Source organism: Rhinolophus hipposideros (genome assembly GCF_964194185.1).
Source record: "Rhinolophus hipposideros genome assembly, chromosome: 3".
NCBI lineage: Eukaryota > Metazoa > Chordata > Mammalia > Chiroptera > Rhinolophidae > Rhinolophus > Rhinolophus hipposideros.
Window position 1 is genome coordinate 19,261,753 of NC_138049.1, and position 25,367 is coordinate 19,287,119.

At 35.0% G+C, this 25,367-nt stretch overlaps 1 protein-coding gene across 3 annotated transcripts in view; it reads right to left on the bottom strand.

Annotated features, from left to right (window-relative positions):
• UTRN (utrophin) overlaps nt 1-25,367 on the bottom strand; it is a 461,045-nt gene that overhangs the window by 250,939 nt on the left and 184,739 nt on the right. For all 3 annotated transcript variants that reach the window (XM_081037226.1, XM_081037224.1, XM_081037225.1), the window contains 10 exons: nt 23,888-24,049; nt 23,316-23,453; nt 21,081-21,272; nt 19,753-19,925; nt 13,067-13,217; nt 11,716-11,891; nt 7,523-7,658; nt 6,032-6,181; nt 2,703-2,778; nt 493-707 (listed from right to left, as the gene is read on the bottom strand). In XM_081037226.1, coding sequence (XP_080893352.1) covers nt 493-707; nt 2,703-2,778; nt 6,032-6,181; nt 7,523-7,658; nt 11,716-11,891; nt 13,067-13,217; nt 19,753-19,925; nt 21,081-21,272; nt 23,316-23,453; nt 23,888-24,049 — 1,569 coding nt within the window. The remainder of the gene's footprint in view (nt 1-492; nt 708-2,702; nt 2,779-6,031; nt 6,182-7,522; nt 7,659-11,715; nt 11,892-13,066; nt 13,218-19,752; nt 19,926-21,080; nt 21,273-23,315; nt 23,454-23,887; nt 24,050-25,367) is intronic.

Sequence of the window (25,367 nt, forward strand, 5' to 3'; positions counted from 1 at the left end):
TGCACTGAATACAGGAAAATAACTTCATAAATTGATACTGGATAGTCTATGTAAACTAATAAATTATAGTCAGGAAAACTCGCTGCTAATGGCAGCAATGAAACAAGTAAGCTCATTATGAAATATAAGTTGGAAAGGTGCTTCAGGAAATTATCCTCCATCACACTAGGCATTAAATGCCACATTAATTTATATTTATAACGATACGACTAGATTTACAGTATCGGTTTTGATCTTAAAAAATATACGGAGTCTACAGCTGTACTGGGAAAAACAGATCTTACCAAAACAGTGCAAATGCAAGAAAAGCTTTCCTCTTCAGAGCTAGTCTGGGAAAGGGAAAACAAGCTAGCTGTTTGACAGATAAAGAATGTTTTAAAGCTTGTTCTCCCAGACTTCAGGATAAACAAAGGGGATTCAAACACACGTTTAACACACATCTTCCTGTGTTTTGTGGTGTTTCCACGACCAGGCTTTACACCGTGCACCTACTTTCATTCTGGAAACCGTCTTATTGATCTCGTCTACATCCCCAACAGTGACAATGTTGGACTTCAGCATCTGGTCAATCAATACCAGCCAGTCGGCTAGTTCTGTTATCGTTTTATCCAGATCGGCTGGAACTGAAATTTCCCAAGTTCGAGGAGACTGAAGAGGAATGTCTGACGCAGAGGACACTAGCACCACCTTTTGGACACTAGGATGAGCTGAAATTAAAAACGGAGCAAAGGATTAATACATCCACGGGATATTCTGACTGTGGTGGTGAAATGGTAACGTGTGTATGTACTCATGTAACATTTAGTTTAAGTGAAACAATGGTAGGAGTTGGTGATGTTTTCATTCTGAAAATGGCAATGGTATTCCTGTAGTATCTAGGTCTCTGGTAGCCAGAAAGCCACTGAAACACATGGTCTCACAATATTCTAGGGCAGCAATAACTCAGGAGGGAGTAACACTGATTCCCTGAGAAAATAAAATTAAAAATACATCAACTGTGAGAAAATTAGGAGTGGTATTTTATTTTATCAAGATGCTTACCTTAATAATCAAGCCAATTTTCTCATGGTTTTCTCTTCTTTTTTATTTAACTTTATAACATGTGCATTCGTTATTCTTAACACACATCATTGTGAAAGCCTATATAATCATCTACATACATATTCACCGTGAATTAACCCTTTTCCTATAGCTGGCTACTTAGATTGCTCCTTAAATTTTACTTTAAAAAAAGAACTTGCAAGGAAAAATTCCTTTTGAGAACAATATTTTGCACATTTCTGATCACCACATTGGTATAGATGGTTCAGAAAATATGAAAAAAGTTAATGTACTTAATACTTATTGCCAACTTGCTTTCCTCAAAAGTTGGAAACTGAGACTTGCAGCAACAGTGTGTGGAACTATAAACACTGCATCTGCACCAACAATTGTCTGTCTCAATGGATAAACACACAGCTTTTACCATGGCCTTCATTTAATGGGTTTTTGATTGTCAGTGAGAGTACACATTTTTCATGTGTGTTAGCCAAACGTGGTATAATTTATAACTGTCTGTGTTCTTTATCTGCTTTTCTTATCGATTTGCATGAACTCTTTTTACAGAAAAAAATGAACCATTGCCATATTGCTGAAAATGGATTTTTCAATGCTTTTTTTCTTTTTTTAATATTTAGATGTTATTAAACGTGGGTGATTAAATCCATAAATCAGTATTGGGAGATTTTTTTTTCCCAGAACTTTTAAAGTTAGAGATTCTTGTCTTCTTCAAAGATTGGATAAGTATTTTCCCTCTCTCTCTCGTTTTTTGTTTGTTTGCTTTTGTCTTGTTTTGTTTTTAATGATCGGAGGCGGCTGGTAACCATTTTTCTTTTGTTTTATACAAGAAGTAGTGAAATTAATTATTAAACCCATCTGGAACTCATGTTAGCATATGGTATATAAGACAAGGCTTGAATGATTTTCTACAAAATATAGTCAATTTGTAGATTCGGCACAACTTGAATTTAAAAATCCCAAAAGGTTTGCATGTAACTTGACAAGATGACATATACAAATTTCTGATTTTAAAACTAATACAGAAAAGGGCCAAGAACAGTCAACAAAGGGAGAGCAGGGCAGGGTGTTTCAGAGAGAGTGCAGGGCAGTGGGGCACAGTCGTGTTGCTGGAGCTGCACTCAAATCCACACGAGGAGAGAAGGAAAGAAACAGTGAGAAAACTGTTCTTTCTCCACATCTAAGTGATCAGCATTTGTCAGTAAACAGTGTCCCTGAGATGGAGGACTCTTCTAAATCCCCATTTCCCACCTGGTTCCAAGGACATCCAAACCTTTTGTTCACAGTCAAAATCAACATCTAACTACACACCCCTAGAACATGCTAGCATCATGGGGTATAGCTGATTTTCTGAAAAACTGCATGTTCCCAATTTCCCCACCTTGCTCATCCCTTCCCTTCAGCAGGTCCCACTCCAGTCCCAGGAAAGGCAAAAAAGTCTTATCTACCATGGGTACCTTGCACACACAGGGAGTCAAATATTCATTGGGTTTAAAGAAGGCATTCTTTTCAAATAATTGAAAGTAGGATAACAAATCACAATTGCATTTTGTTTTTAAGCAATTTTTTCTAATTCATATGTGATGCTCATAACCATCATATTTTCCTATGTTGAAACATCTGTTAAGGAATAAAGCGTATCTTACCAGCAATTCTTGTCTGAGAAACAGAACAGGGCTCCTGCATGCATTCCTTCAGTGTGTTCGGCACTTCTCTGCTTACCTATAGCATCAGGCCAAAGAGAAAGAGAAGAGTACTAGATAAACAAAGAGGATACATTTTCCAAAGAGGAAGTTTCCTCTAAATGACAGCTCTTCTGCCTTTCTTCCTCCTCAACGCCTTCTGTCTCCACCTTCACTATCCACAGCATCTTGCTTGAGCCCCCACTCCACAGATGGGACTATCAAGAACGCGACCCACTTCTTTGCTGGACTGGCCCTTTGCAACATTTAATGCTGCCATGCCCCTTCCCATGAATTCTGCGAATGCTGCACTCCTGACCTTCCTCCAACCTTTCTGACGCATCTTCTGTGTGTCCTTCACCAGCCCATTCTCCTCGGCCCGTTCACCAAATTCTAACATTCTACAGGGTAGGTATTTTGTTCTTTTGACCATTGACTCAGGCCTTTCTCCGTGGGTCCTGGCTTCTAATGGTTTCATTTACCACGCAGAGTTTTAAGAGGATGAAGACTCCTTAAAGTATATCAGTCTGGCTCTCAGTCAGACATGTCCAAATCTGAATTCATCATCAGTCTCCCTGACAACCCCTTCACAAAATTGTCTAATGCTTAAATGATCTTTCCAGATCAGTTATCCTAATCTGGACAGTGGGCTTTGCTCAGAGGAGTTACTTGATACCCTGATATCCTAAGGATATCCATCCTTAGGATCACTCCATCCATCTCTACAGTTCAGCTATAGTGGGAGCTTTCAAAATTTTCTCCTGCTTAAAACCCATCAATAGCTACCCACCACCCTCAAGAGGGTGAACTGTTCTGAAGACGGAGCTCAAATTCCTTGTGATGTATGCTGAGGCCTCTAAGATATGGATTCCGCGAGCAACTCTCGTCCTTCCACTTCATATTGGGCTACGTCCAGAACCCAAATGCACTGTGCTCTTTCATATCCTCCAGTCCCTTTCACTTGCTCCTTCTTCTCCCTGCAATGTCCTTCTCCCCACTCTTCACCTGACCAAGACTCATCCATCCTTTTAAATTAGCTTGGGTATAACCTCTTCCACAAATCTTCCATGGTTACCCCCCAGGCCAGATAGGAACCCTACTTTTATGTCCCTGCAGATACATCTGTTACAATTGCTTTTCAATTTTCTACTTGTCTCACCACGATAAACTCCTTGGGCTAGAAGGAGTGACATACTCTTTACTGTATTCCTAGTTCTAAAATGGTGCCTGGCATCAAGTGAGAATCCAATCAAAACCTGGTCAGTGAGTGAATGAACACATGAATGAAAGAAATACCCCTGAGAAGTATTTCCCAAATTCTCTGCACAATAAGCATTGCTTGGTCTTGGACATTCAGAATTCACCTAGGTTGAGTAAAATATATTAAGTCCTGGGATAAGGGAAGCCTTGGCTTTATCTAACATACTGCTCCCAGTGTCCGCCATGCCCTATTCTACACAAAACCCAGTAGCATACTTTGTGTTAAATAAATACGTGTGCTCTGACTGAATATGCACAAGCTAAGCCTGGCGTATTGGACATGGGGCCAACATGTCTGGAAAAGAGTGTAAGGGTGAGAGAGTAGCAGATGCAGTCAAAGAGAGAGAAGGAAGCCAGCACACGCAAGGCCTACGATGTCACAGTAAGGACTTCGGCCTTTACTCTGAGCGAGACAGAAAACCATGAGTGGGTTTCTGCTCAGAGGAGGTACTTGATCTGAATTATGTTTTACTAAGTATTTTCCCTGCTTTGTTGAGAAGAGATTAACAAAGAGCAAAGGAGGAAACAGGGAGACCCATGAAAATGCCTTTACAGTGAGCAAAACAGAAATGATAGTGGCTTGAAACTAGTGGAAAATAGGGGTAGTGAGAAACAGTCAAATTTATGAAATGTTTCAAACCTAGGAAAAGTTGAAAGAATTGCAGGGAATACCCACGTGCTATCCAGTATCTATAACTGTTAAAATTTTGCTACATTTGCTTCATGATGCATCTAGTTTTCTAGTCATCCATCAGATAGACATGTATCTTGAAGGAGAAACTGATAACAGTAACTCCAACATTTGGGTTTTTTTGTTTGTTTGTTTTTGAGATGTAAGTCACATATCCTAAGATTGAGTCCAAGGTTCTGGGCCTAACCAACAGGGATATAATTATCAATAGCTGAGGCAGGAGAAGTATACTAATGCGTAGGAGGGAGGTGGCAAGCAGGAGCTCAGTTTTGTATGTCACTCTGAGATGCCTGCGCAGACATCCAAGCAGAGCTGCTGAGCTGGCAGATGGAGGTGCAAGTCCAGAGTGTGGAGAGAGGTGCAGGAGACACAGATGTAAGTCATCCATGACAGTGACTCATCAAGACAGAAATAAGAGAAGCTGATCAATAAAGCACCTACATCATTAGATACAGGTTGGCGGCTACCATTTTAAGAGGACTGAGGGGGATGAAAATGACTGATATGGGGTCCATCCAAACCAGGGGCACAGACATATCCATTCAATGTCCCTGACAGACCTCATAATCTGACATGGTTTGTGTCAAACCAAAATAAATAGAAATCTGTGATTTTGTCTGCCTGTTACTGTTTCCACTGCAAAGAAAGTAACCGTATGAGAAAAAGGACCTTATTTTAGTCTTATTTGTAGCCACATGCCATTATATTCGTCCTGGAACCTAGTAAATACATGTTGAATGAATGCGATCATTAAATATAAACATACATATATAAAAAGTCAAGTGCAACATCAGGAAGTGTAAATGTGTTCATTTTCAGAGTATAATTATTTGCTTTTCATTGCCTAATTCTAATACAGGGGTGTCCAAACTTTTTTCAAAGGTTTTCACCAAGGGCCATATGCGGTAAAATACATAAACAGCCGGGCCACTCACTCGAGGTGAAGTACGTATTGCCTCACCTGGTTTATTTAAGTAAACTAAATATATTTTTGGAATTTGCTGCAGGCCAATTAACAATGGATCATGGGCCGCAGTTGGCCCGCGGGCCGCAGTTTGGACACCCCTGTTCTAATACATATTCATTATTTAATGTACTATATAACACATAAATCTCCTAGGCCAAAAAAGGACATGTAAAATAAAAAGAATTCTTTTAGAATATATGCTTCTGGCCATAACAGATGCAAAAAAACTAATAATTATAAGCACTAGTAAAATGTGCCCATATTTGGACAGCCTTAAAACAGTTACATGATCCCAAAATGAATAAACATGAAAAAATCAATAACAAGAAAATCAGGAAACATGAGAAAGGTAGCACAGTAATTCTGAACGCACACCTTATTCCATGTCGAATTTATAGTTCTCAGGCTTTCTGAAATTTTTTCTCTTTCGTGTAAACTCAAACTTTTATCTGAAAGCATTTCCAATTCAGTTATATTCAGCCATTTGAGTTTTTCACCTTGTACGTCCATCTCATCGGTTAAGTTCTAAAAATGTCAGAAGAGAGGTGTGGTTAAAAGGTGGTCATATTGAAGAAAGCTCAAGAACTGTACTAGAAAGTAACCCAGTTTGGGAAAGTATTCTTACATATGTGGACATTTAATTTTTTTTAAGTGGAAAATAAACTTATAAGAAGCCTAGATTTATACTAACAAACTGTAACATACGGGAATGACCACCCGCTTCAGTGCACACTTGTGTGCCTGTGTGCTCCCAACCCCCACCCCTGGCTCTTAACAGGGTCATATTACATCATATTTACATCTATAATGTAACATTCTATTCTTAGATAATGAAAATTATATCTATTTTAATGAAAGGCAAAAAAAAGAAAACAGTAGGAACATTTTATGTATCTGTCTCTACCTTACCTCCACCTACCCTATCGTACTGCCCCAACTTTTGTGATTGCCTCCAAATTGTTTACCGAAGGGATGTTCCAGAAACTAATGAAATTTTTAGTTACAACAGGAACAAGTTTATTAGCTATTTGCCACGTTTTGGAAAAAAAATAATAATTGTTTAACCACATAATAGTTTTCATCGTTACTAATAGTTTCTTTCCCAAAATGCCCCAATCATACTCCTTTAGACAAAATCTCTTATCAAATGAGTGGATATCATTTTAGGTATACTTTGATGCATACCTGTGTGTATATGTACACACAATTTATTTTTTAAATAAAAATATGAATTCATCATGTTTATTGTTCTGCAACAAGTACTTTAACTCTTAATACAAAAAACATAATTTATGTATATAAAAATGTATGGATATTCGGCTATGTTTACATATCTATATGGGTGTTTTTATATGTAGTATACATATACAACTATAACCAATTCTTGTTGGTTGCAGATCAACAAAAAACATTTCATGAATACATTTCATTAATACATCATATAAGCCTAGAGTAAACTGTGCTGGGTTACTCTCATATCACTTCGAGTTTTCTTGAGTTTCTATAAAATTCAATGTTATAAATAGTCATCAGTAATTATCTTCTAAGCCTAAAAGCAAAAACTATACTTCACAGCAACATTATATTCTAAAATGATGAAGTCAGTTTAAAATATCCTAAAAACTTTTGGTCTAATACTAAAACCACATGATTTATTATTTTTATGTGAGTAAAACCTTATTTTGGCATGAACAAAATTATAGCTGATCTTAAAAAAAAAAGAGACATTCCTCTTTAAAGGTCACCACATATGCCACAGAGTACACAGTTTCTTCCCCTTTTCTTCTTCTAATAGTTTACCTTATTTTTAGTGCAAATGTCCGTGCAATAAAAAAGTGTTGGCAAGTATAGAGACCAACGACTTACTGTTAATTCTTTCAGGTTTTCTTCCAGCTCGGTGGTGGATCTCTTTTGCACAGTATTCTCAGCCTTTGTTAACCAACAGACAATCTCATCTAGTCTTTTTCTGTATTCCATCACTTGCATACTTTCTCCTTTTAGCCTAAAAGAATATATTATTTAAAAATACTGAGAAAAATTATTCAGTTAAGTATTAATAGAACATTACATATTTACTTTGTATATCCAGACTACATACATCACATAAGAAATAACTCCTAATAATTATTTTAACATGTATTTAAATGTGTTAATAGTAATGTACACATTCTGCAATACTAAAGATTATCTGAAATGGAAGAAAAATTCTTCATTCATTAAATTCAAAAAAATTGAAACTAAAGAATGTTATCTTCTCTCATTATGAAAAATTATATAGAAATTTAATACAAAAGATGTTTTGACAGCTAGATACCATTGTACAACACAATGGATTTAAAATAACATGAAAAATATCTTTATCTAAAATAATAAGGAAAAACACATAATTCTCTTTGAGTATTCCTTGGAGACATCATTATGTAACATATTATTCACATTGGTGGCAGCTATTACTCTACTTTATTCATAAGAAATAAATAAGAACAGAGCAAGATACTGAGAATGAAAAATTTTTACAAGTATTAGAAAATACAAGAAAAACGCAAATTTGGACTTCACTAAACTAGCTATTATTTATGAATATAGCCAACTTATAAAAAGAGATCTAGAAAATACAAAGCAAAAGTTTTAAAAGATATAGAAAAACAAATAGTTATGTGAGTATAAAAAAAAAAAAACTACCTTAATTAGATTTTTTAAATGTTGTAAGAATAACATAAGTATATAAACCGTCTATCAGAAGATGGGAATATGATTTGAATTTATATGACAAACCAAATCATGTATTTTTTAAAAAAGGTTTGAAAGCTATTTAGAGCTTGGTGGTGGTACCATTATTTTTATAGCTCCTACTACTAGCTACTGATTTAAAAATAGAATACAATTTTTAATGAATTACGCTGTCATTCTTAATAAGAATTTACATTTTTATGTCTATGACTTTGTCTTTTTAATCACAAAAATGCCTAAATCGTGGCATATGTATAATAAAATGCAAAATAAACACATATATTTAATAATCAGTAATGTTTAAAAAAAGAATGAAAATCGCCGGAAAAATCACAAGTTTTCATTTTTAAGTATCCATCAGGAGAGAGCACGGCTTCAAAATGAAAAACATAAATAAATCGAGCAATAGTACTAATTATGAAGACTATCCATACCAAAACAGGTAATTTACCCTTTGTATCGAAGAGTATTTAAGTAAAATAACTTTTGAAAACACCTAAAATATTATTACATACCTTGTGTTTCAAAAAAAATTGTTAGAATACAAATTTCCATGTTTAATAATGATGACTAACTTAGTATTTTGAAAATATATCTATGAAGGAAACTAACTTTATCAAGTAATTTCAATAAGACATATGTGAGTCACACAAGATTTTCACCTGCAAACTAGCTAAATAATATCTATATTTTTCAATGGTATCCCTAAGAGTAAAAACAAGTTGTAAATTCATGCTCAAACAGTAGGTAACAATTGCTCATTAAGGAATAAGACCGTAAGTTGCTGAACTGTGGAAGTACTGAACTACAGGCATGCAATACAAAAACAGATGAAACCGGGTGCTTACAGTACATAGATAAGCTCTTAAATTTCCAAGGTGGCCCCAATTTATGATAAGTGACAACACGAAGCGAAGTAAAACATAAATTTATGAAAATAAATACTGCTTTAGTTAAAATATAAGATGTCAGAGAAGAGATTCATTATTTGTTTCTCTTCTTAAAAAAACAGTAAAATATGTATTGGTTCCACATTATTAGTTCTGTGAGCAATAATTACTCATGCTCCACAGAGATCTACTGAAAAATCTTTAGGGGAATTTCTGCACGTATTGCTAATACCATGCCAGCAGGTGTATCTTTTTCCTTATGAATACCAGGAGATAGATCATCTTCAAGCTAGAAGGATTCTCCATGCATATTCATCAGCATGGCATAGAAAATCCTATGGGACCTCAGCTTCCAATCCTGGCCCTGGTCCCTGAACCTTCCTCTCCATCTAACTTTTGCAGATCTCTTACCTGGCCATACTATTTCATGCCTCCCACCTTTGCCTGTTCTTCTGTTCCCTAGAAGACCCTCCCTAGGAGGTATGTATAAGAACAGCTATAAATGCTTCAAAATCCATTTCAGGATCCCTCCCCTGTGGTGCCTCAATTCCACGGCCCACCACCTCTGCCTCTGGGACAACACTGTACCTTCTTAACAATGTGTTCTTTAATCACACCATAGCATTTTTTCCCTTTAATTATTTTCTTTTTCTTAGTCCTTAGTTATACCTGTATCCTCAGAGCCAAACACAAGACTCAATAAATATTGATCAAATCAATCGATAAATCATTGGTAAAATTCAGCAATGGCATGCTTGGAGAATAAGTTCTAGGTTAACTTCCTATTATAAGAACTAGATATTTTAAGTGTTCACTATGAATAGTTAGGGCATATGCTTTTTACAAACACTTATTTTATCTTCATGACACTCCTCTGAGAAGATACCACAGTTCTCATTTACAGAGGAGAAAACTCTGCCAGAGAGCTCTGTGGTCTTCCAAGTTTGCACAGCACAGTATTTAAGAGCTTAAGCACCATCACTTTCTGTGAGAGTCTGAACAAGTTATGTAACCTCTCCTCTCTGAGCCTCAGTTTCCAAAGCTGTGCAATTGGCCTAACAGTGCCCTCAGAAAGTAGCTGTGAGGATTAAGTGAGGCAATATGTACAAGGTGACAAATATGATCTCTGCCACGTGGCAATCTCTCAGCCCACACATACAAACTATTATTTGCCTCTCACCAAAATACAAAAAATAGATGATGTTATTTTATAAAAAGCAGCCAAACGTCAAATACTCATACATGAATATTACGTGTTATAACATAGGCATACCTCGTTTTTATTGTGCTTCACTTTAATGTGTTTCACAGATATGGCATTGTATTACAAGTTGAAGGTAAGACCTTCCACCAACAAAAAGATTACGATTCACTGAAGGCTTAGATGGTTAGCATTTATTAGGAATATAGTATGTTTTAATTAAGATATGTCAGTTGGTTTTTTAGACATAATGCTATTGCACACTTAGACTATAGTGTAGTGTAATATAACTTTTACATGCACTGAGAAACCAAAAAAATTGTGTGACTTGCTTTAGTATGATATTTGCTTTTTTTGCAGTGGTCTGGAACTGAACCCGCAGTATCCCCAAGGTATGCCTGTATTGGACTTGAAAAAGATTAGCCTTTAACAAAATAATAGATTATCACTAAAATTATACAGCATCTACAGAGTCGAAATTAGCAGGAAAAACATATCTGCAATTTTTTAACCGAAAACTACCATTAAACTCCCCAAAAAAGGTCATTTATGAGATGGAATGTATTAAGCAAAGTAGAAATCATTAAATATTGACCATCTCAAAATAATACCTTAAAATAATTTTAAAGTAATATGTAAAATAATATGTATAATATAGAGTATTATATTCCCTGGCAAACATGTTTAGAACCAGAATCCACCCTAATAAAATCCGGGGCATTGTAACATAATTTGACATAAAAACAAACAATAATATATCACATTTATTGTACAGTCTAGAAGAGAAACCATGTTATCTACAACACACTGATATTGTACCTGGGTGCAGCGTACCCTTTGACACTAAGAACGATCTAGTGAGGCCCAGTCAGGAAATTAGCAAGTGAGACGCTTGCCCCTGAACCCACGTCTTCAGACTGAAAGTCCAGAATGTTCTTTCAACTACTTCGAGTTCCTGCCACATGGTCACCATATCAAAATAAGCAGAAATAATTTTTTTATTTTTTTTTACACATATGATCCCTGCATAGAAAAGTGAGACCTTATGGACTGCCTGAATATAAAGGACAGTGTTCTAAAAATGCAGAATATGGACAGTGGCGGTCTTAAGTGACAGTCAAACTCCTACTGTAATATCAGACAATAAAAGAACTTTGAACTCATCTGAGAGTATCTTAAAAAGGCTCTGCCCAAAATAATTTTATCCCTGTGCCCTGAAGTTGTTGTGTCTTAATCACCTTGGCCGCCGAGCCTTCACATCTGCAACGATTGCACTCCAGCGCTGGTTTAAACTTGCGAGCTTGTCTTTCAAGAAGCTTCCATCGGTAGGGGACAGTTTCTGGACAATCATGTCCCCAGTTCTGTTTAGTGCTGCAAAACTGGGCTGGTGGCTGCTGATTCCCTCTTCGAGTTCCTATAACAGAGTACAACCCAATATTAATTCTACTGCTAAACAAAACTGTTCTGATGAGATGGATCCCCCCAGGTACCATGGTGTCAATTTAAGGATCAGACGAACAGAGTCCTGGAAGGATATTTTATGTTCATGAAGAAGGTATTTTAAAAACAATTTAGTTACATTTCAATGAACACACTTAATAAAATCTATTTTGAAATCTAACCTACTCTCATGAATGTCATCAGTCAAAATACAGCGAAACAGGACAAATAATATAAAGTAAATAACAGCTGTTTACAACATTGAAGCAGAAGCATCCATCATGTTTGATTAAACTGGATTCTTATCTGGAAATATGTGCTTGAAAGCATCTCTTAAAAAGAAAAATAAACCCATACATCCTTATGTCCTACCACATATAAGTAAACCTCACTGTGCATTTTATTGAGACATTGCTTCACTGGTCTGTAAATTTTTAAGCAACAGATTTAAAAGAAATTATTTTAAAGTAAAATTTAAGCACTTCTCTATAACTCTAAAAGTAAGAAAATGCTTTAACAAGTATATGAGAAAAATAAAAGCATTCGCTAACTCTTCATGAACATTCTATACTAAATATAGTTTCAAGTTTAATAACAGAGAAAATGTTTTTAACAACGGTAAATTGAAATTTTTCTTGCTTTCAACCATTATTTTTAAATACCTGATTTGGCTACTGTTATATTTTCCAAGACTGAATTAGACTTACATGAGCAGCTGCCCGGATACAACTCAAGAATAATTAACTTTTATGATAATTATCCATAAAAGAAGAAATAAGATGCCTAAATGTTTAAGTACAGAAAACAGAGGTGAGGTAGGCTGATATCTTTCTGTCCTTAATATAGTCTAGGGCACAAACTTTTACAAATGTTATTCTGAATATAAAATTTTAAAAATAAAATTGCTTTTTGTTTTAGCCACGAAAAACGATTTTTAAGTTTCTTTAAAATCCTAATTAAAAATTATAAATAAGCATTTTTTCTTATATCTTTGAAACTAGAACTGGAACACAAATTACAGATTGTCTATATGCTCCTGAAAAATTAATATATTTAGCCCCTGCTTTCGAAATCTGTCTTAAATGCCACATACTAGATAAACGTGCCACCTTTTCAGCAGATCCCCATTCGCTGATGGACAGCACTCACCTGCTGATGTATCCTGGCTTTCTCTAAGTCCAGGCCACCATCTGGAGCAAAGGTATCAGCCAGTAATTCTTCAGCTTCTGTTATCCACTGTGTGAGGTCATTAAGGTCACAATGGAACTGTCTCCATTCTTCCACAGCCCTATCAAAATAACTAGAGGACAAGAAACAAAATAAAACAGGTTTCTCAACTTTCCAGGGCTGTCTAGAACCAATTTTTCAAAGAAGGAAATTCAAAACTCATTTAAATTGAGAGCCCGCAAATGAGTGAATTCACAGCTCACTGCTTCACAGGATTAGTTTTCATAGTGGATTACAGTTAATGATTCATTTTAGAGAAACATGCATTATATCAAGTGTGAAACAATCAGCCCACACCCCATTCTGCCTCCCTCTCTCTCACGTACATACCTGCACACACTAGGCAGCTTATTAACTGAAAAGATAGCCTTCTCAGGCTTGGAAAATCAAGATTGATCAGCGGCAGGCAGTTAACGCCCCCAACTTTAAACACTTAACATTTCAAATACCACAAAATGTAAAACATGATTCATGACTGTTCTCTTAGGAAAAAAAATATGGTGTTTTACTTCCAGGACACTTAGTTCCCGGGTAGAGCAAAATCTGAAAGGCCAAAACACTTCAAAATTTCCTTTCACTTCATTATCTCTGTGTGATGGACTGAATTGTGTACCCCAAAATTCATATGTTAAAGCCCTAACCCCCAAAGCAACTTTTTGGAGATGGAGCCTTTACGGTGATCATTTTAAAAATGAAGTCGATGGGTTTCTTATTTCTATGTGGAATTTCATATCTTGCAGTGTCCTGTAAATAAGGATTCAATTCCACCCTTTCAACAAAAAAAAAATGAAGTCATGAGGGTGGGGCCCTAACCCCTAGGACTATTGTCCTAATGACAAGAGGAAGAGATACCAGAGATGTTGTCTAGGTATTACTTTTCAAAATTGAATTGAATTACGATAGCAAAGTGCCCTATGACGTTCGCTCAAAAGATGCAGTTAATCAACTGAATGCTCACGTCATTCATTGTATTACAATTTTAATACAGTTTTTATTTTCCTTTCTTAAAATGTGTATACGTTTTTTTTGGTACCCTCTGTATTTCTCTGTGTCTGCACAGGCACAGAGAAAAGGCCATATAAGGACACGGAGAAGGTGACCATCGGCCAGACAGTAAGAGAGGCCTCACCAACAATTAGCCCTGCTGACACCTTGCTCTTGGACTTCCAGCCTCTAGAACTGAGTGAGAATAAATGTCTGTTGTTTAAGCAATCTTGTCTGTGCTATCTTATTATGGCAGGCCTAACAGACTAACATACTCTGTGCAGACTAATCCAGAGTGTTCCATTCACCTGAACATAGCACAATATGGAAGGACCTGCAAAGCCCAGGTTAGGCAACAAGACAAAGGACTACAGAGATGTCTAGTTAAACCTAACTCCGTTATTTTTTTTATTTAATAAGTTTATTGGAGTGGCCTTGGTTAATAACACTATGTAAGTTTCAGGTATACAACTCTGTAACACATCATCAGTATATTGTGTTGTATGTTCACCACCACACAAAGTCTAGTCTCCCCCTGTCAGCATAAAGTTGAACCCCTTCACTCTCTTCACCCTGCCCCCACTGTTCTTCTCCTCTGGTCACCACTGTACTATTATCTTTGTCTGTGAGTTGGTTTGTTTTTGTTGGTTCATTTATTGGTTTCTGGTTTATATCCCACATATGAGTGAAATCACATGGCTCTTGTCCTTTTCCATCAGACTTACTTCACTTAGCATGATATTCTCAAGATCCATCCAAATCTAACTCCTTCAGAAATAAGATGAAGTCAAACTCCAGTTCTTGTCATATTTGGAACCCAAAATAAGTATAAAAAGGAAAAGCTTTGTTGGATTAGGATTCTAAAGAATTTACTGCCATCCTTTGTTTAAACTAGCAGTGCTAGGAGACGTTTAGAAAATTATCTCTGAGGTTTTCATAATGTTAATGAAATGTTTACTTTATATAATAAAAAAATTTTATTAAAAAGAAATAAAATGGTCCCTACCATTGCTAACTCCTAAATAACTGTTTATATTTCCTTCTTCCATAAAAATCAGTTTGAAAATTCAGTTAATATTTGTTGAGTGCCCACAGGGAAGCAACATTCTACTGGGCATGAGAAATACAAGAGCACTTCAAACAAAACACTGCCAAAGATATTAAGACAATCTTCATTACTTGTTATAAAAATGTGCAGTAATTAAATAACAGACACAAATTTTGACTTCTGAGATGCTGCAATAATGAATAGAAAATGTTGCTAGAAAGGCTGCTCCAAAAATCTAAAGACTTTGAGAAGTGTCACATTAAACCTAGTAAATATCATTACCGTCATAACAGAACGTGAATTTCAAGCAAATCGAAGCAGTCTAGATTAAATAGTCTAGGAAAGAGTTGTAAAAATGAAAAAAGAAAAAAAAGAAAAAAAGGAGAGCCATGTTCAGGTAGAACTTGCAAAGCCATCACCTCCTGTCTGAATCCAGCAGCACAGAATTATGAAGGGCTATGGGTCAAAGGACTCAAGGTCCAAGCCTTACCCCAACCTTAGATTGGATTTGAAGTAGAAACATGTAAATTTGCTGTCTCTCATGTTCCAACTGGCCTTGTTACCTTCCGCCACACACTCATCTCACCACCTAGGTTTCCGGTCTCTAGCAGTGGGTACCATCACCAACCTACGTCCTCATCCAGAGACTTGGGGCTCATTTTTGACTCTTCCTTCTTGCTTACTCCAACGCCCCACCAATCTCAGATTTTATTGATTCAACAATTTAATTCTCAAATGCTCCCCTCATTTCCACTTCCACAGCCACTTTTCTAATCAAGTTACCACCATGTCAAGCACAGACGCATCTCCTGGCTCTCAGTTTTGTCCTCTACCAATACATTCTACAATCAGCAGACTGTCATCCCCCCTCCCCCCGCCCCCGGTAAAATACTGCCATGGCTCCCTTATGTTCTCAGAGTAAATCACAAACTACTTAACGTGATACACGAGGTCCTTCCGATACGGTCCCTGTAGACCTTTCTGGCTTTCTCTCTCTGCTATGAGTTCAAGCTCTACTGTACTATTTTCAATTCCTTAGAAGCACCACACTCTCTCTTGTCTATGACCTTATGCAATGTTGCATTCTCTCTATTCCTTCACCTGACTAACTTCACATTCTCCAGAAAGCCTTCCCTCTCAAGGTCCCCAACATGGCCTCCTTCATTGTCCCCATCATAGCACTATGCACTGTTTAATAAGGCCCTGTCTACTATTTTACACTATACAACTTTGGACCTTGATGAATGGGTGAAGTTTTCTTATGATAAAATTGAATTTCAAAAACTTGTTAAATGATGGGGGAAAATGCCTGATGAAATTAAGATAAACCACTATTCTGGTAGAAGATGGAATTCTGAGTAAGAATCAAAAACTGGGACTGTACAGAAAGCAAAAAAATTTTACTCAAGTTTATATGAAATGAGTGAAGAAACCTTTTTTTGAACACTATGTACAAAGTATTAGAATTTAGGCCATCTGGAGAACACTGTTAAAAAGCTTCTAAGCTCTACATGAGAAGTCCGAACTTTGTTCACACAAGCAGTGAGGGCCAGCAAAGAAGATACAGCGGATATATACCTGAGGAGATGTTCTTAGTACAGAAGATACATGAGGATCCAAGGATCCAAGATAAGAAGAAAGAAATAACAGGCTTAAAGAAAGGGAAGAACTCTGACAGGGAAAAAGGAGCTCCATTATTTGTCTAACATGGCTCTAAAATTGCTTATTTGGAAAAATAAGAATGTCATGAACCATTGCAAAGTAGGCGTAAAGGAGTTCTCAAAGAGAGATGATCTGTTTCTTTTCATGGAATTTATTTTACTTTTACTATTGGCCAACAAAGCTTGAAAAGTTTTGTAGGCAAAACAGCACAGAGACCTGGTGTAGACAAATGGACATGGTGGTCACCCTAGTACGATTCTGACTGATAACTGAAACCATGAAAGCATAGGACATTTACCATGACCTTGATGCTTTATGAAAAAGAACAGAATAGAAAGCAACTTATTGCTTGTAAAAAATAGATAAATAGGGATGGAGAAAAATAAATATTTTAGGATAGGTACTAAGATTGGGAGAGAAAAACAAACCAAAAATTACGAATAGGAATACGAAAAAAATCAATTAATATATCCACGTGCTGGGAGAAACAGAATAACAGCAATAACCTTCTATCAAATGTAATCAAGTAAACAAAAAATAAAAATGATAAAATAAAAGAAATGATAGAGGAGAATTTTCTAACATAAGAGAATATGGTCAAATGCTGAGAATTTTGAAAACCCCCATGCAATATATTATTTTCTAAAAGGTAACATTTTTATAAAGAAGAAAATGGCATGGATGTCTGAAATCAACATTACTAATCAACAATGTTCTTGAAGTTCTACCACATTAGCCAGAAGCATATATGCAAATAGGATAATTTTTTTAAAAGAAAAAGTTATCATCATATACAAATGTACAATGAAAAAGGCTAATTACATCAATTTTACACACACACACACACACACACACACAGAGTGCAGAAGAAAGCTACCATACACCAACTCTATAATAACAAACATAAAAAGCACAAAACTACCAAGAGTAATAGTCCTTTGGAAAAAGGTGTAGACAAACCTTCGAAATTCTACTGAAGACACAGAAAAGGAATCAACCAATGAGAGAAAGACTTCATTTCAAATTGATCATATTTTTACAAAGTGATTGAAATGACTAAAATGTTATTGAAAGAACAAATGTAGAAAAAGAATATTAATTTTAAAGTTACAATAAGATAAAAGTTATTGTACTGGACAAAAAACTTTTATAAGAATACTTTAAAATTAAAATGTTATGTTATTAAATGAAAACTGCTGGTTTGATAAGGCAGAATTAGCAAAATTAAATAAATGTAAGATAGGATTGCATTAAAATTATGATCAAGGAACTATCAACAACAATAGGGAAGAACTATGTTAATCAACAAAAATAATGAGAAAATTGGTTATTCATTTAAGAAAAATAAAGCAAAATAGAACAGATTATTCTTAACTCCGGCTGCACAAAAAAATGATCTGAGGAGTATTTAAAAAGTTGAGATGCGTGAACCCTACTATTGGTACTGAAGAGTCAGCATAAGGAACCACTGACACAAAACACATATCAAAATAAAATTCAAGTAGTTATTCAATGTAAATTTTAAATCAAACAAAATTATTTTTTAAACATATATAAATATTTGAATAATCTCACAGTGAACAGGTAACTTATATGCATGTAAACAAACTGAAATCACAAAGGAAAAGACGTGTAATTATCTAATTACATAAAATTACAAATTCTAGACGTCAAAAACACCATCAACCAAATTAAAGGGCACATGAAAAGCTGTGAACAATTAAGCAATAAACAAAAATATGAATGGTTAATATCCTTAATGCAGAAAAAGCTTTTGCAAATTAATAAGTACATAGTAATGCCACAATAGAAAAGTTAGCAAAGAACAGGACCGAACAACTGACAGAAGAAATAACACTGAGGACAATAACCATATGTAAGAATATTGAAATCTCACTGAAAATCAAAAAAGTGAAAATAAAATTGATATGTAATCCATCATTACACAATTGGCAACGGTCTTAAAAAAAAATGGCCTGTCAATGCTAACAAGGGTTCAGTAAGAAGGACACTTCTGCATATACTGATATACTGCTGGCAAGGATATAATCATCAATTTCATGATGCAATCCAGAGCCCTAAAATATCATTTTTCAACCATATAGTCTTCAACTAATAATTAAATCTAATTAAAGTCTGAAGTATGTATAAAGAGATACACAAAATGATATTCTCTAAATGTACAGAGATAAATTTAAAAATCCATACAGAGGAATATACCAAAAGGCCATTAAAAGTTATCTTTTCAAAGACAGTATAATCACATGAAATATGTAAGCTAAAACACAAACAAACAAACAAACAAAGGAAGAACATGATGCCTTGTTGTTTTGCGTATGTCTCTAAAGTTTATCAACGTGTTTTTCTGTATTAACTTTCCTCTTACATGGTACTTTATATTGAGATATTTCACATCTTATTTGTCTTTCCACTACATATCCAGTTACCTACAAAAATCTTATCATTTTTTCATTTCTACCTATTAATAGTCCAAGTCAATCAAAATATAGAAAGAAGGAGGCTCAAAAACATTCTATTAAACAGAAGGTTATTTTTAAAACGGGTTTGCAGTTATACATGGATTCCAATTATCTGTCCCTGTCTCTGTTCTCCACTCACATTAATCATCAAGTGCACAGACAAAGTGAACATGAATGAAAACCTTTTTAAGTTTTTTAAAGAAAATAGACACTATTTAGATATGAAGAATTAAAAGTGCTTCCTTTAATTATTAACATGTTGTATTGCAAATGATCATCTGTAGGTGATCTCTTTCCTCCTTCTTTAAGGAAGTACACTTATCACAATTAAACAGGGCCTATTACAAGGATGTTAGACATACTCTCATTAATCTTACAGTAATGACCTTTGTCATGGCCTTTTTAAATTAAATATCAATTTAATTTACACGTACCCTTTATGATCATTGTACATTCTATTGATTCTGTCCCATTTTGCATTCAACTGAGAAAGTGTATCCCGGATCTGAATAGCTTCAGGCCCAGATGCTTCGAGAATAACATCTGGTTGTTTTTCATGAATGACTGCAATCTGCTCTCCGAGTTTGTCCAGTTGGTCTTTGACATTCTACAAATAAATTGTCAGACATTAACAACATCCAGCAAAGAGATAAAAAAAAATGAAATTACAGACCAAAATACTACGTTGTATAACACTTATTTAAAATATAATGAGACATAATAATTGTTGCTTATCAAAACTAGACACTACAGAGAAGAAGGCATAGGTACTGAAATCACAGACCTTGGGTTCGAAAAGGATTTTCTGAATTTGACCCCAAAGGCAAGGAAAGTAAAAGCTGAAATAAATAAATGGGACTATATCAAACTAAACAGCTTCTGCACAGCAAAAGAAACCATCAACAAGACAAAGAGGCTACCAACCGAATGGGAGAAGATTTTGGCAAACAATGCTTCCAATAAGGGGCTAATATCCAAAATGTATAAGGAACTCATATAACTCAACAACAAAAATCTAGAAATTAAAAAAAACAACACCCTGTATTGGTCAAGGTATGAGAAATGATACATAATATCCCAACGGTGGAAAAAAAAATCATCATAGGTGTTCCAAGTGGCATTTGTACATAACATATAAAAAACTTCAATAATATTCTGTAACGGTAATGAAGTCTTTGAAGCTAAAATTATTTATATTTTCAAATATCTAATAATGCTAATTAAAATGACAGAAAAGAGCTATCAAACAATCAAAGCTATCAAATCTGTTAGCCATTTTATTGTGACTTTACACGAGAGCAATCAGATTATATGGAAAAGCCTTGACGATATTTAACACTTCTGTGAATTAATTAAAAACTTCCAGATCCCTAATTAACTTACAATCAGTATGCCATCCCATACCCCAGCCATTGGCCAATCTTAAATCCGTATAGGTGGCAAGGTGAATGCTGAAATTACACATCAACTGACAATCAAGTTTATAAGAAAGGAATATGGTTTGTGCATGTGTTTGATTTAAAAAATGTCTCAAATGGTGTAAAGAATTAATAACTTGAAAATCATATCTACTTTTCAAAAATTAAAATTTTAAAAATAATGTTTCATTGATGGATACAAGAAAGGTTTATTATTCATACACATTATTAATTCCTCGGCACAAATTTTAAGTTATATATCATATCAGTAGGCATACTGACGAATTCCTTCTGTTATTTCTACTTTAACTGTGGCTATTCTGGTGCACTGCCTGGAGATTTACCTTCAGAGAGTCTTCCTGAAAAGAGAAGTCTTCATAGACAGCAGTGTTTAGCTCTGGAATATTAAGTGATAATTCAACATCATCCATGGAAAGTAGAACTTTGTTAATTTCAACCAAATAATCTGTAGGGAGTGCTGATGATTTAATTCCAGAAGCTAGTTGACCTGTTCTCCTCTGTTGAATAGGGACTGCCTGGAAAAACATTAAAAATAATAATAACGCACACCTCTTAAAATATCCCCACAAGGAATAATAGAAAATTGAAAAAAAATAATAAGACTCTTTCGTGCAAAAGTTCAATGCCCTAAACCCAAATTTAAAAGCTTAGTTTTAATTTTTTATATTTTTGCCCTGCTTTGCTATCTATAAACCCTTAACAATCTCCATTCTAATTTTTATCTGTCGCCTGCTCTTAAACAATATAAATAAATCAATGCTTCAGTGGTTTCACTTATGCCACCTAAACTCATTTAGCAAACAGGAAAACATAACAGGTCCTTTTCTATTTTATCGAGGAAATGAGAATATGCTGCAAATCATAAAGTTCTGTATAAAATAAAACATTTTAATACCATTATCATTTTACCTATTTATAAAATCTCACAGGTTAAATAATTTTGGGCCTCACTATTGAAAACATAAGTAAAGTAAACATGTATCTGTAACATAGAAATTCAATGGGAGTTTCAATATAATCTTAACCTTTGAGAACAGTATTACAGAACATGAATATCTTAAATAAGACAATAGGTCCTAACATGCTAAATTCAGACAAAATTAAGCTAGACTGAGTGGACTACTTATTTGCCCTAATAATAGTATTTTCTGTGTCCTAATCAGAGCTTTATAAATAATAAAATGTTCTCTGGGATGGGCCACTAGTCCTCAAGGAGTTAAGACTTTCACTCCTAGGTGGCCATAATTTAATAAATGCTGTCAACTACTTGCAAATAGCCACAGCTCATCTACTGATGAATTAAGGTAGCTTCCTTGACACTTTCACTATGAGGTGTGATCAAAACATATGGTGAATGTTTAAGTAAAAAAAAAAAAAATGTATTACAGTGAAAGACACCTTGCCATTAATCCCCCTCAATACTTCCTCTCATTTTGAACACACTTATCCTATTGTTCTTGTCACTTTCTGAAGCAGTTCTGGAAGTCCTCTTTCGTGAGTGTCTTTACTTCATTCTCCATCATGACAACATTCTATGTCACACACCACTTCTGGTATATGGCAATTTCTGTCAAATAAAAACGTTCCCGTGTGTCCTCATCCACCTTATTCACTGGATCTGGCACCATACGACTTCTGGCTCTTCCCCAAAGTCAAAATGACCATAGAAGGAAAATGTTTTGAATTGATTGAGGATATTGAGGCAGCCATGACAGTGCAACTAAAGACACTCACGAAAGAGGACTTCCAGAACTGCTTCAGAAAGTAGCAAGAACGATGGGATAAGTGTGTTCAAAGTGGGGGGAGTATTCTGACGGGGATTAATGGCAATGTATCTTTTACTGTAATACATTTTTTTATTTAAACGTTCACCATATCTTTTGATCACACCTCATATGTCCCTACATTGAAAACGATATTCTAAAAGATGACATTCCTCTGCAAATGAAAAGGTGATAGCAAAATGATCATAAATACATGTTCCCTGAGTTAGTAGTCCTGAAAACAGCCACAATTCCTAAATGACATCAAGACTCAAGCCTAAAATCATTGACTCAATAACATGGTCTTTGATCTAGATGTTTGCATGTATTTATAACAAGAACAGACCTCTGGGGAAAACCAGCACATTTATAATGCAGCTGGGAAGACGGCCACTGAAAAGGGATCTGGCAGTGCATCTTTTTCTAGAATCTAAATTATAGTTTGTCAATTTCACAAATTAGGTTATTTGTAAACTAGAATTTTTTTTAATGTAGTCAACACTTCTACATATAAAATACAGACCCAAAGAAGCAAGCCACAACCAAAAGGGATAGATCCCTTTAAAGGTTTAGTACATTATTAGAAAACCAAGAGATGTTTTATGTTACTATTTTCTTTGACACTTGCCCTATCCAGAAATATAAACATATCTAGCAATACATACTAGAAAGGAGAAGGAGATAGTATTCCCAATGGTTTGTTTTGGCGTGTCCATGAATACAACATCTAACATCTGAATGACAGGGTTGAATAGTTATTGACGTAAGTGGACAGAAACTCTCCCACAACAATACCTTAGTTTTATTGTATCTTGTGTGCAAAAGTAGTAACTGCAAACGGATCTTTTCTTTCTTATTATCCTCCATAGGTTGATGTAACATTTGTTCTCCTCTTTGTAGAACTTCCTCAATCTGGGCTCTCTCCTCATCCATCTGAATGTTTAAAAGAAAAACATTTGCTCAGAAGAAAAATGCATAGGGTCACTTACTATCAGTACCCAAATAAGAGAACTAAGCTATAAAGTATGAGTCAAGATATGTTCATCTGAATTATGTACAATAAAAATTCATGTCTCTTGACATATTTTATATTTGAACTTAAAATATCTCATAAAGAATGCTAGTTTAGCGGAAGTTAGATAGCATTAAGGTAATACTACCTTTACTTAGAAAGTACAGTGTCTCTTTTTTTAAAACATCACATAAATCATGTAGCAAATCTTACATTGACACTCATCAGAAGATCACATTTGGATCTGTTCTGTCATGTGTGGCAGACATTTGGGTAAAAAACATTAATGTAAAAATATAATTAACGGCGAAGAAACCTGAGTACACCACAGTTTTGAAAATCTCCTTGAACCAACCTTTTCATCTTCATGACTGGTTTCCAGGTGTTTTTCCATAACTTTGAACATATTTTCTATGTCATTTTCTAATTTTTCCAAGTCAGAGAAAGGCACATCAGTTTCAAATGATTCAGTGGTGTCCGGACATTGGTATGATAATGGTTCTTGGCCAATTAGCAACTGTAGAAGGAAAAGTGTTCTTTGAAACAATATTCTTAACTTGACCTTCCATCATTAATAAGAGGGATGGCATGTCAAGAGAGAACTAGCATTTGTGTGAACCGACTTGAATTCATTCATACAGCAATGATTTCACCAAGGTGGGCTTCTCTGAATTACCCATTTGCTCCCAAATCTAAGAAAGGGATGTGAAGTAGTATGCAAATGACTGTGGTGGCCTCGAATGCTATGTGACGGATTCTAAGACTATATGTGAACACAGCAGGAAATGGGACCTTGATCCAAAAGCCATCTCTGCCATGGCCACAGACAAAAAGAGGGGTCACCACTCAGTACAGGTACATCCCAAAGAAAGTCTTCCAGTTACCTTTCCCCAGAATTCCCCTTGGATTTTGATAACTCAAAATTCAAAGAAATGCATAGTTTCCGATGCGGTATTTTCAGACAATATATGTTTAGAAAGACTTTACATGTATGCGACTAAACTCAATGTAACAACTTTAATAAAACCAAATACTGTGCAGGAAAATGACATGCAGCATTGGCTGAACATGGGAAAACTAGCACTCTGACACTGATTGTGAAAATATAAACTGGCCCAAACTTTCTGTAGGACTCCAGAAAATCTATTTAACAGTATTTATGTATACAATTTTTGCTACAGTTTCAAGGAACTCTAAGAATTGATCCTAGGGCATATTAAGAGATGATCAAAAAGACATGCATAAAAGTATTTTAACAAAGCAGTATTTATAAAAGCACAATAAAAGTGGAAACACTGAGATAGAAAATTCTAACAGATTGTGTAATGGAATACTCCATAGTCTTTAAAAACCATGTCAAAGGAGAATATATAAAACAATATAAAATCTGTGATATTTTAATATCATGTACATGAGTAAGAATAGACATGTATGCCAAAATGTTAACAGAGGTTATTTATGGGGACAATGATAATTTTGTTCCTTTGCACTCTTTCTCACTCCAACCTATGTCTCATATATTACTCTTTTATGCCAAGAAAAATCTCCCATACAGCTATTAAAAAAAATAAATGAGCATGAGTCAGGATATAAGGAGGTAAGGTCAAGACAAAAGTTAAAGCAAGACTTTTGTTTGTCTTCAATTGTGACCAATCTAAATATATTCATATGCTATGAAAGATAGGTTGGTCTATTATGTCATATTTCAAATTAAAGCAGAGTTAGACAATATTCACTCCCTGCAAAAAAAGAGGATCATTCCTCCTAAATAATTTCAATACACAACTCTCTAGAGGTGGAATTAACTAACACACGCCATCATATGGCCATATTCA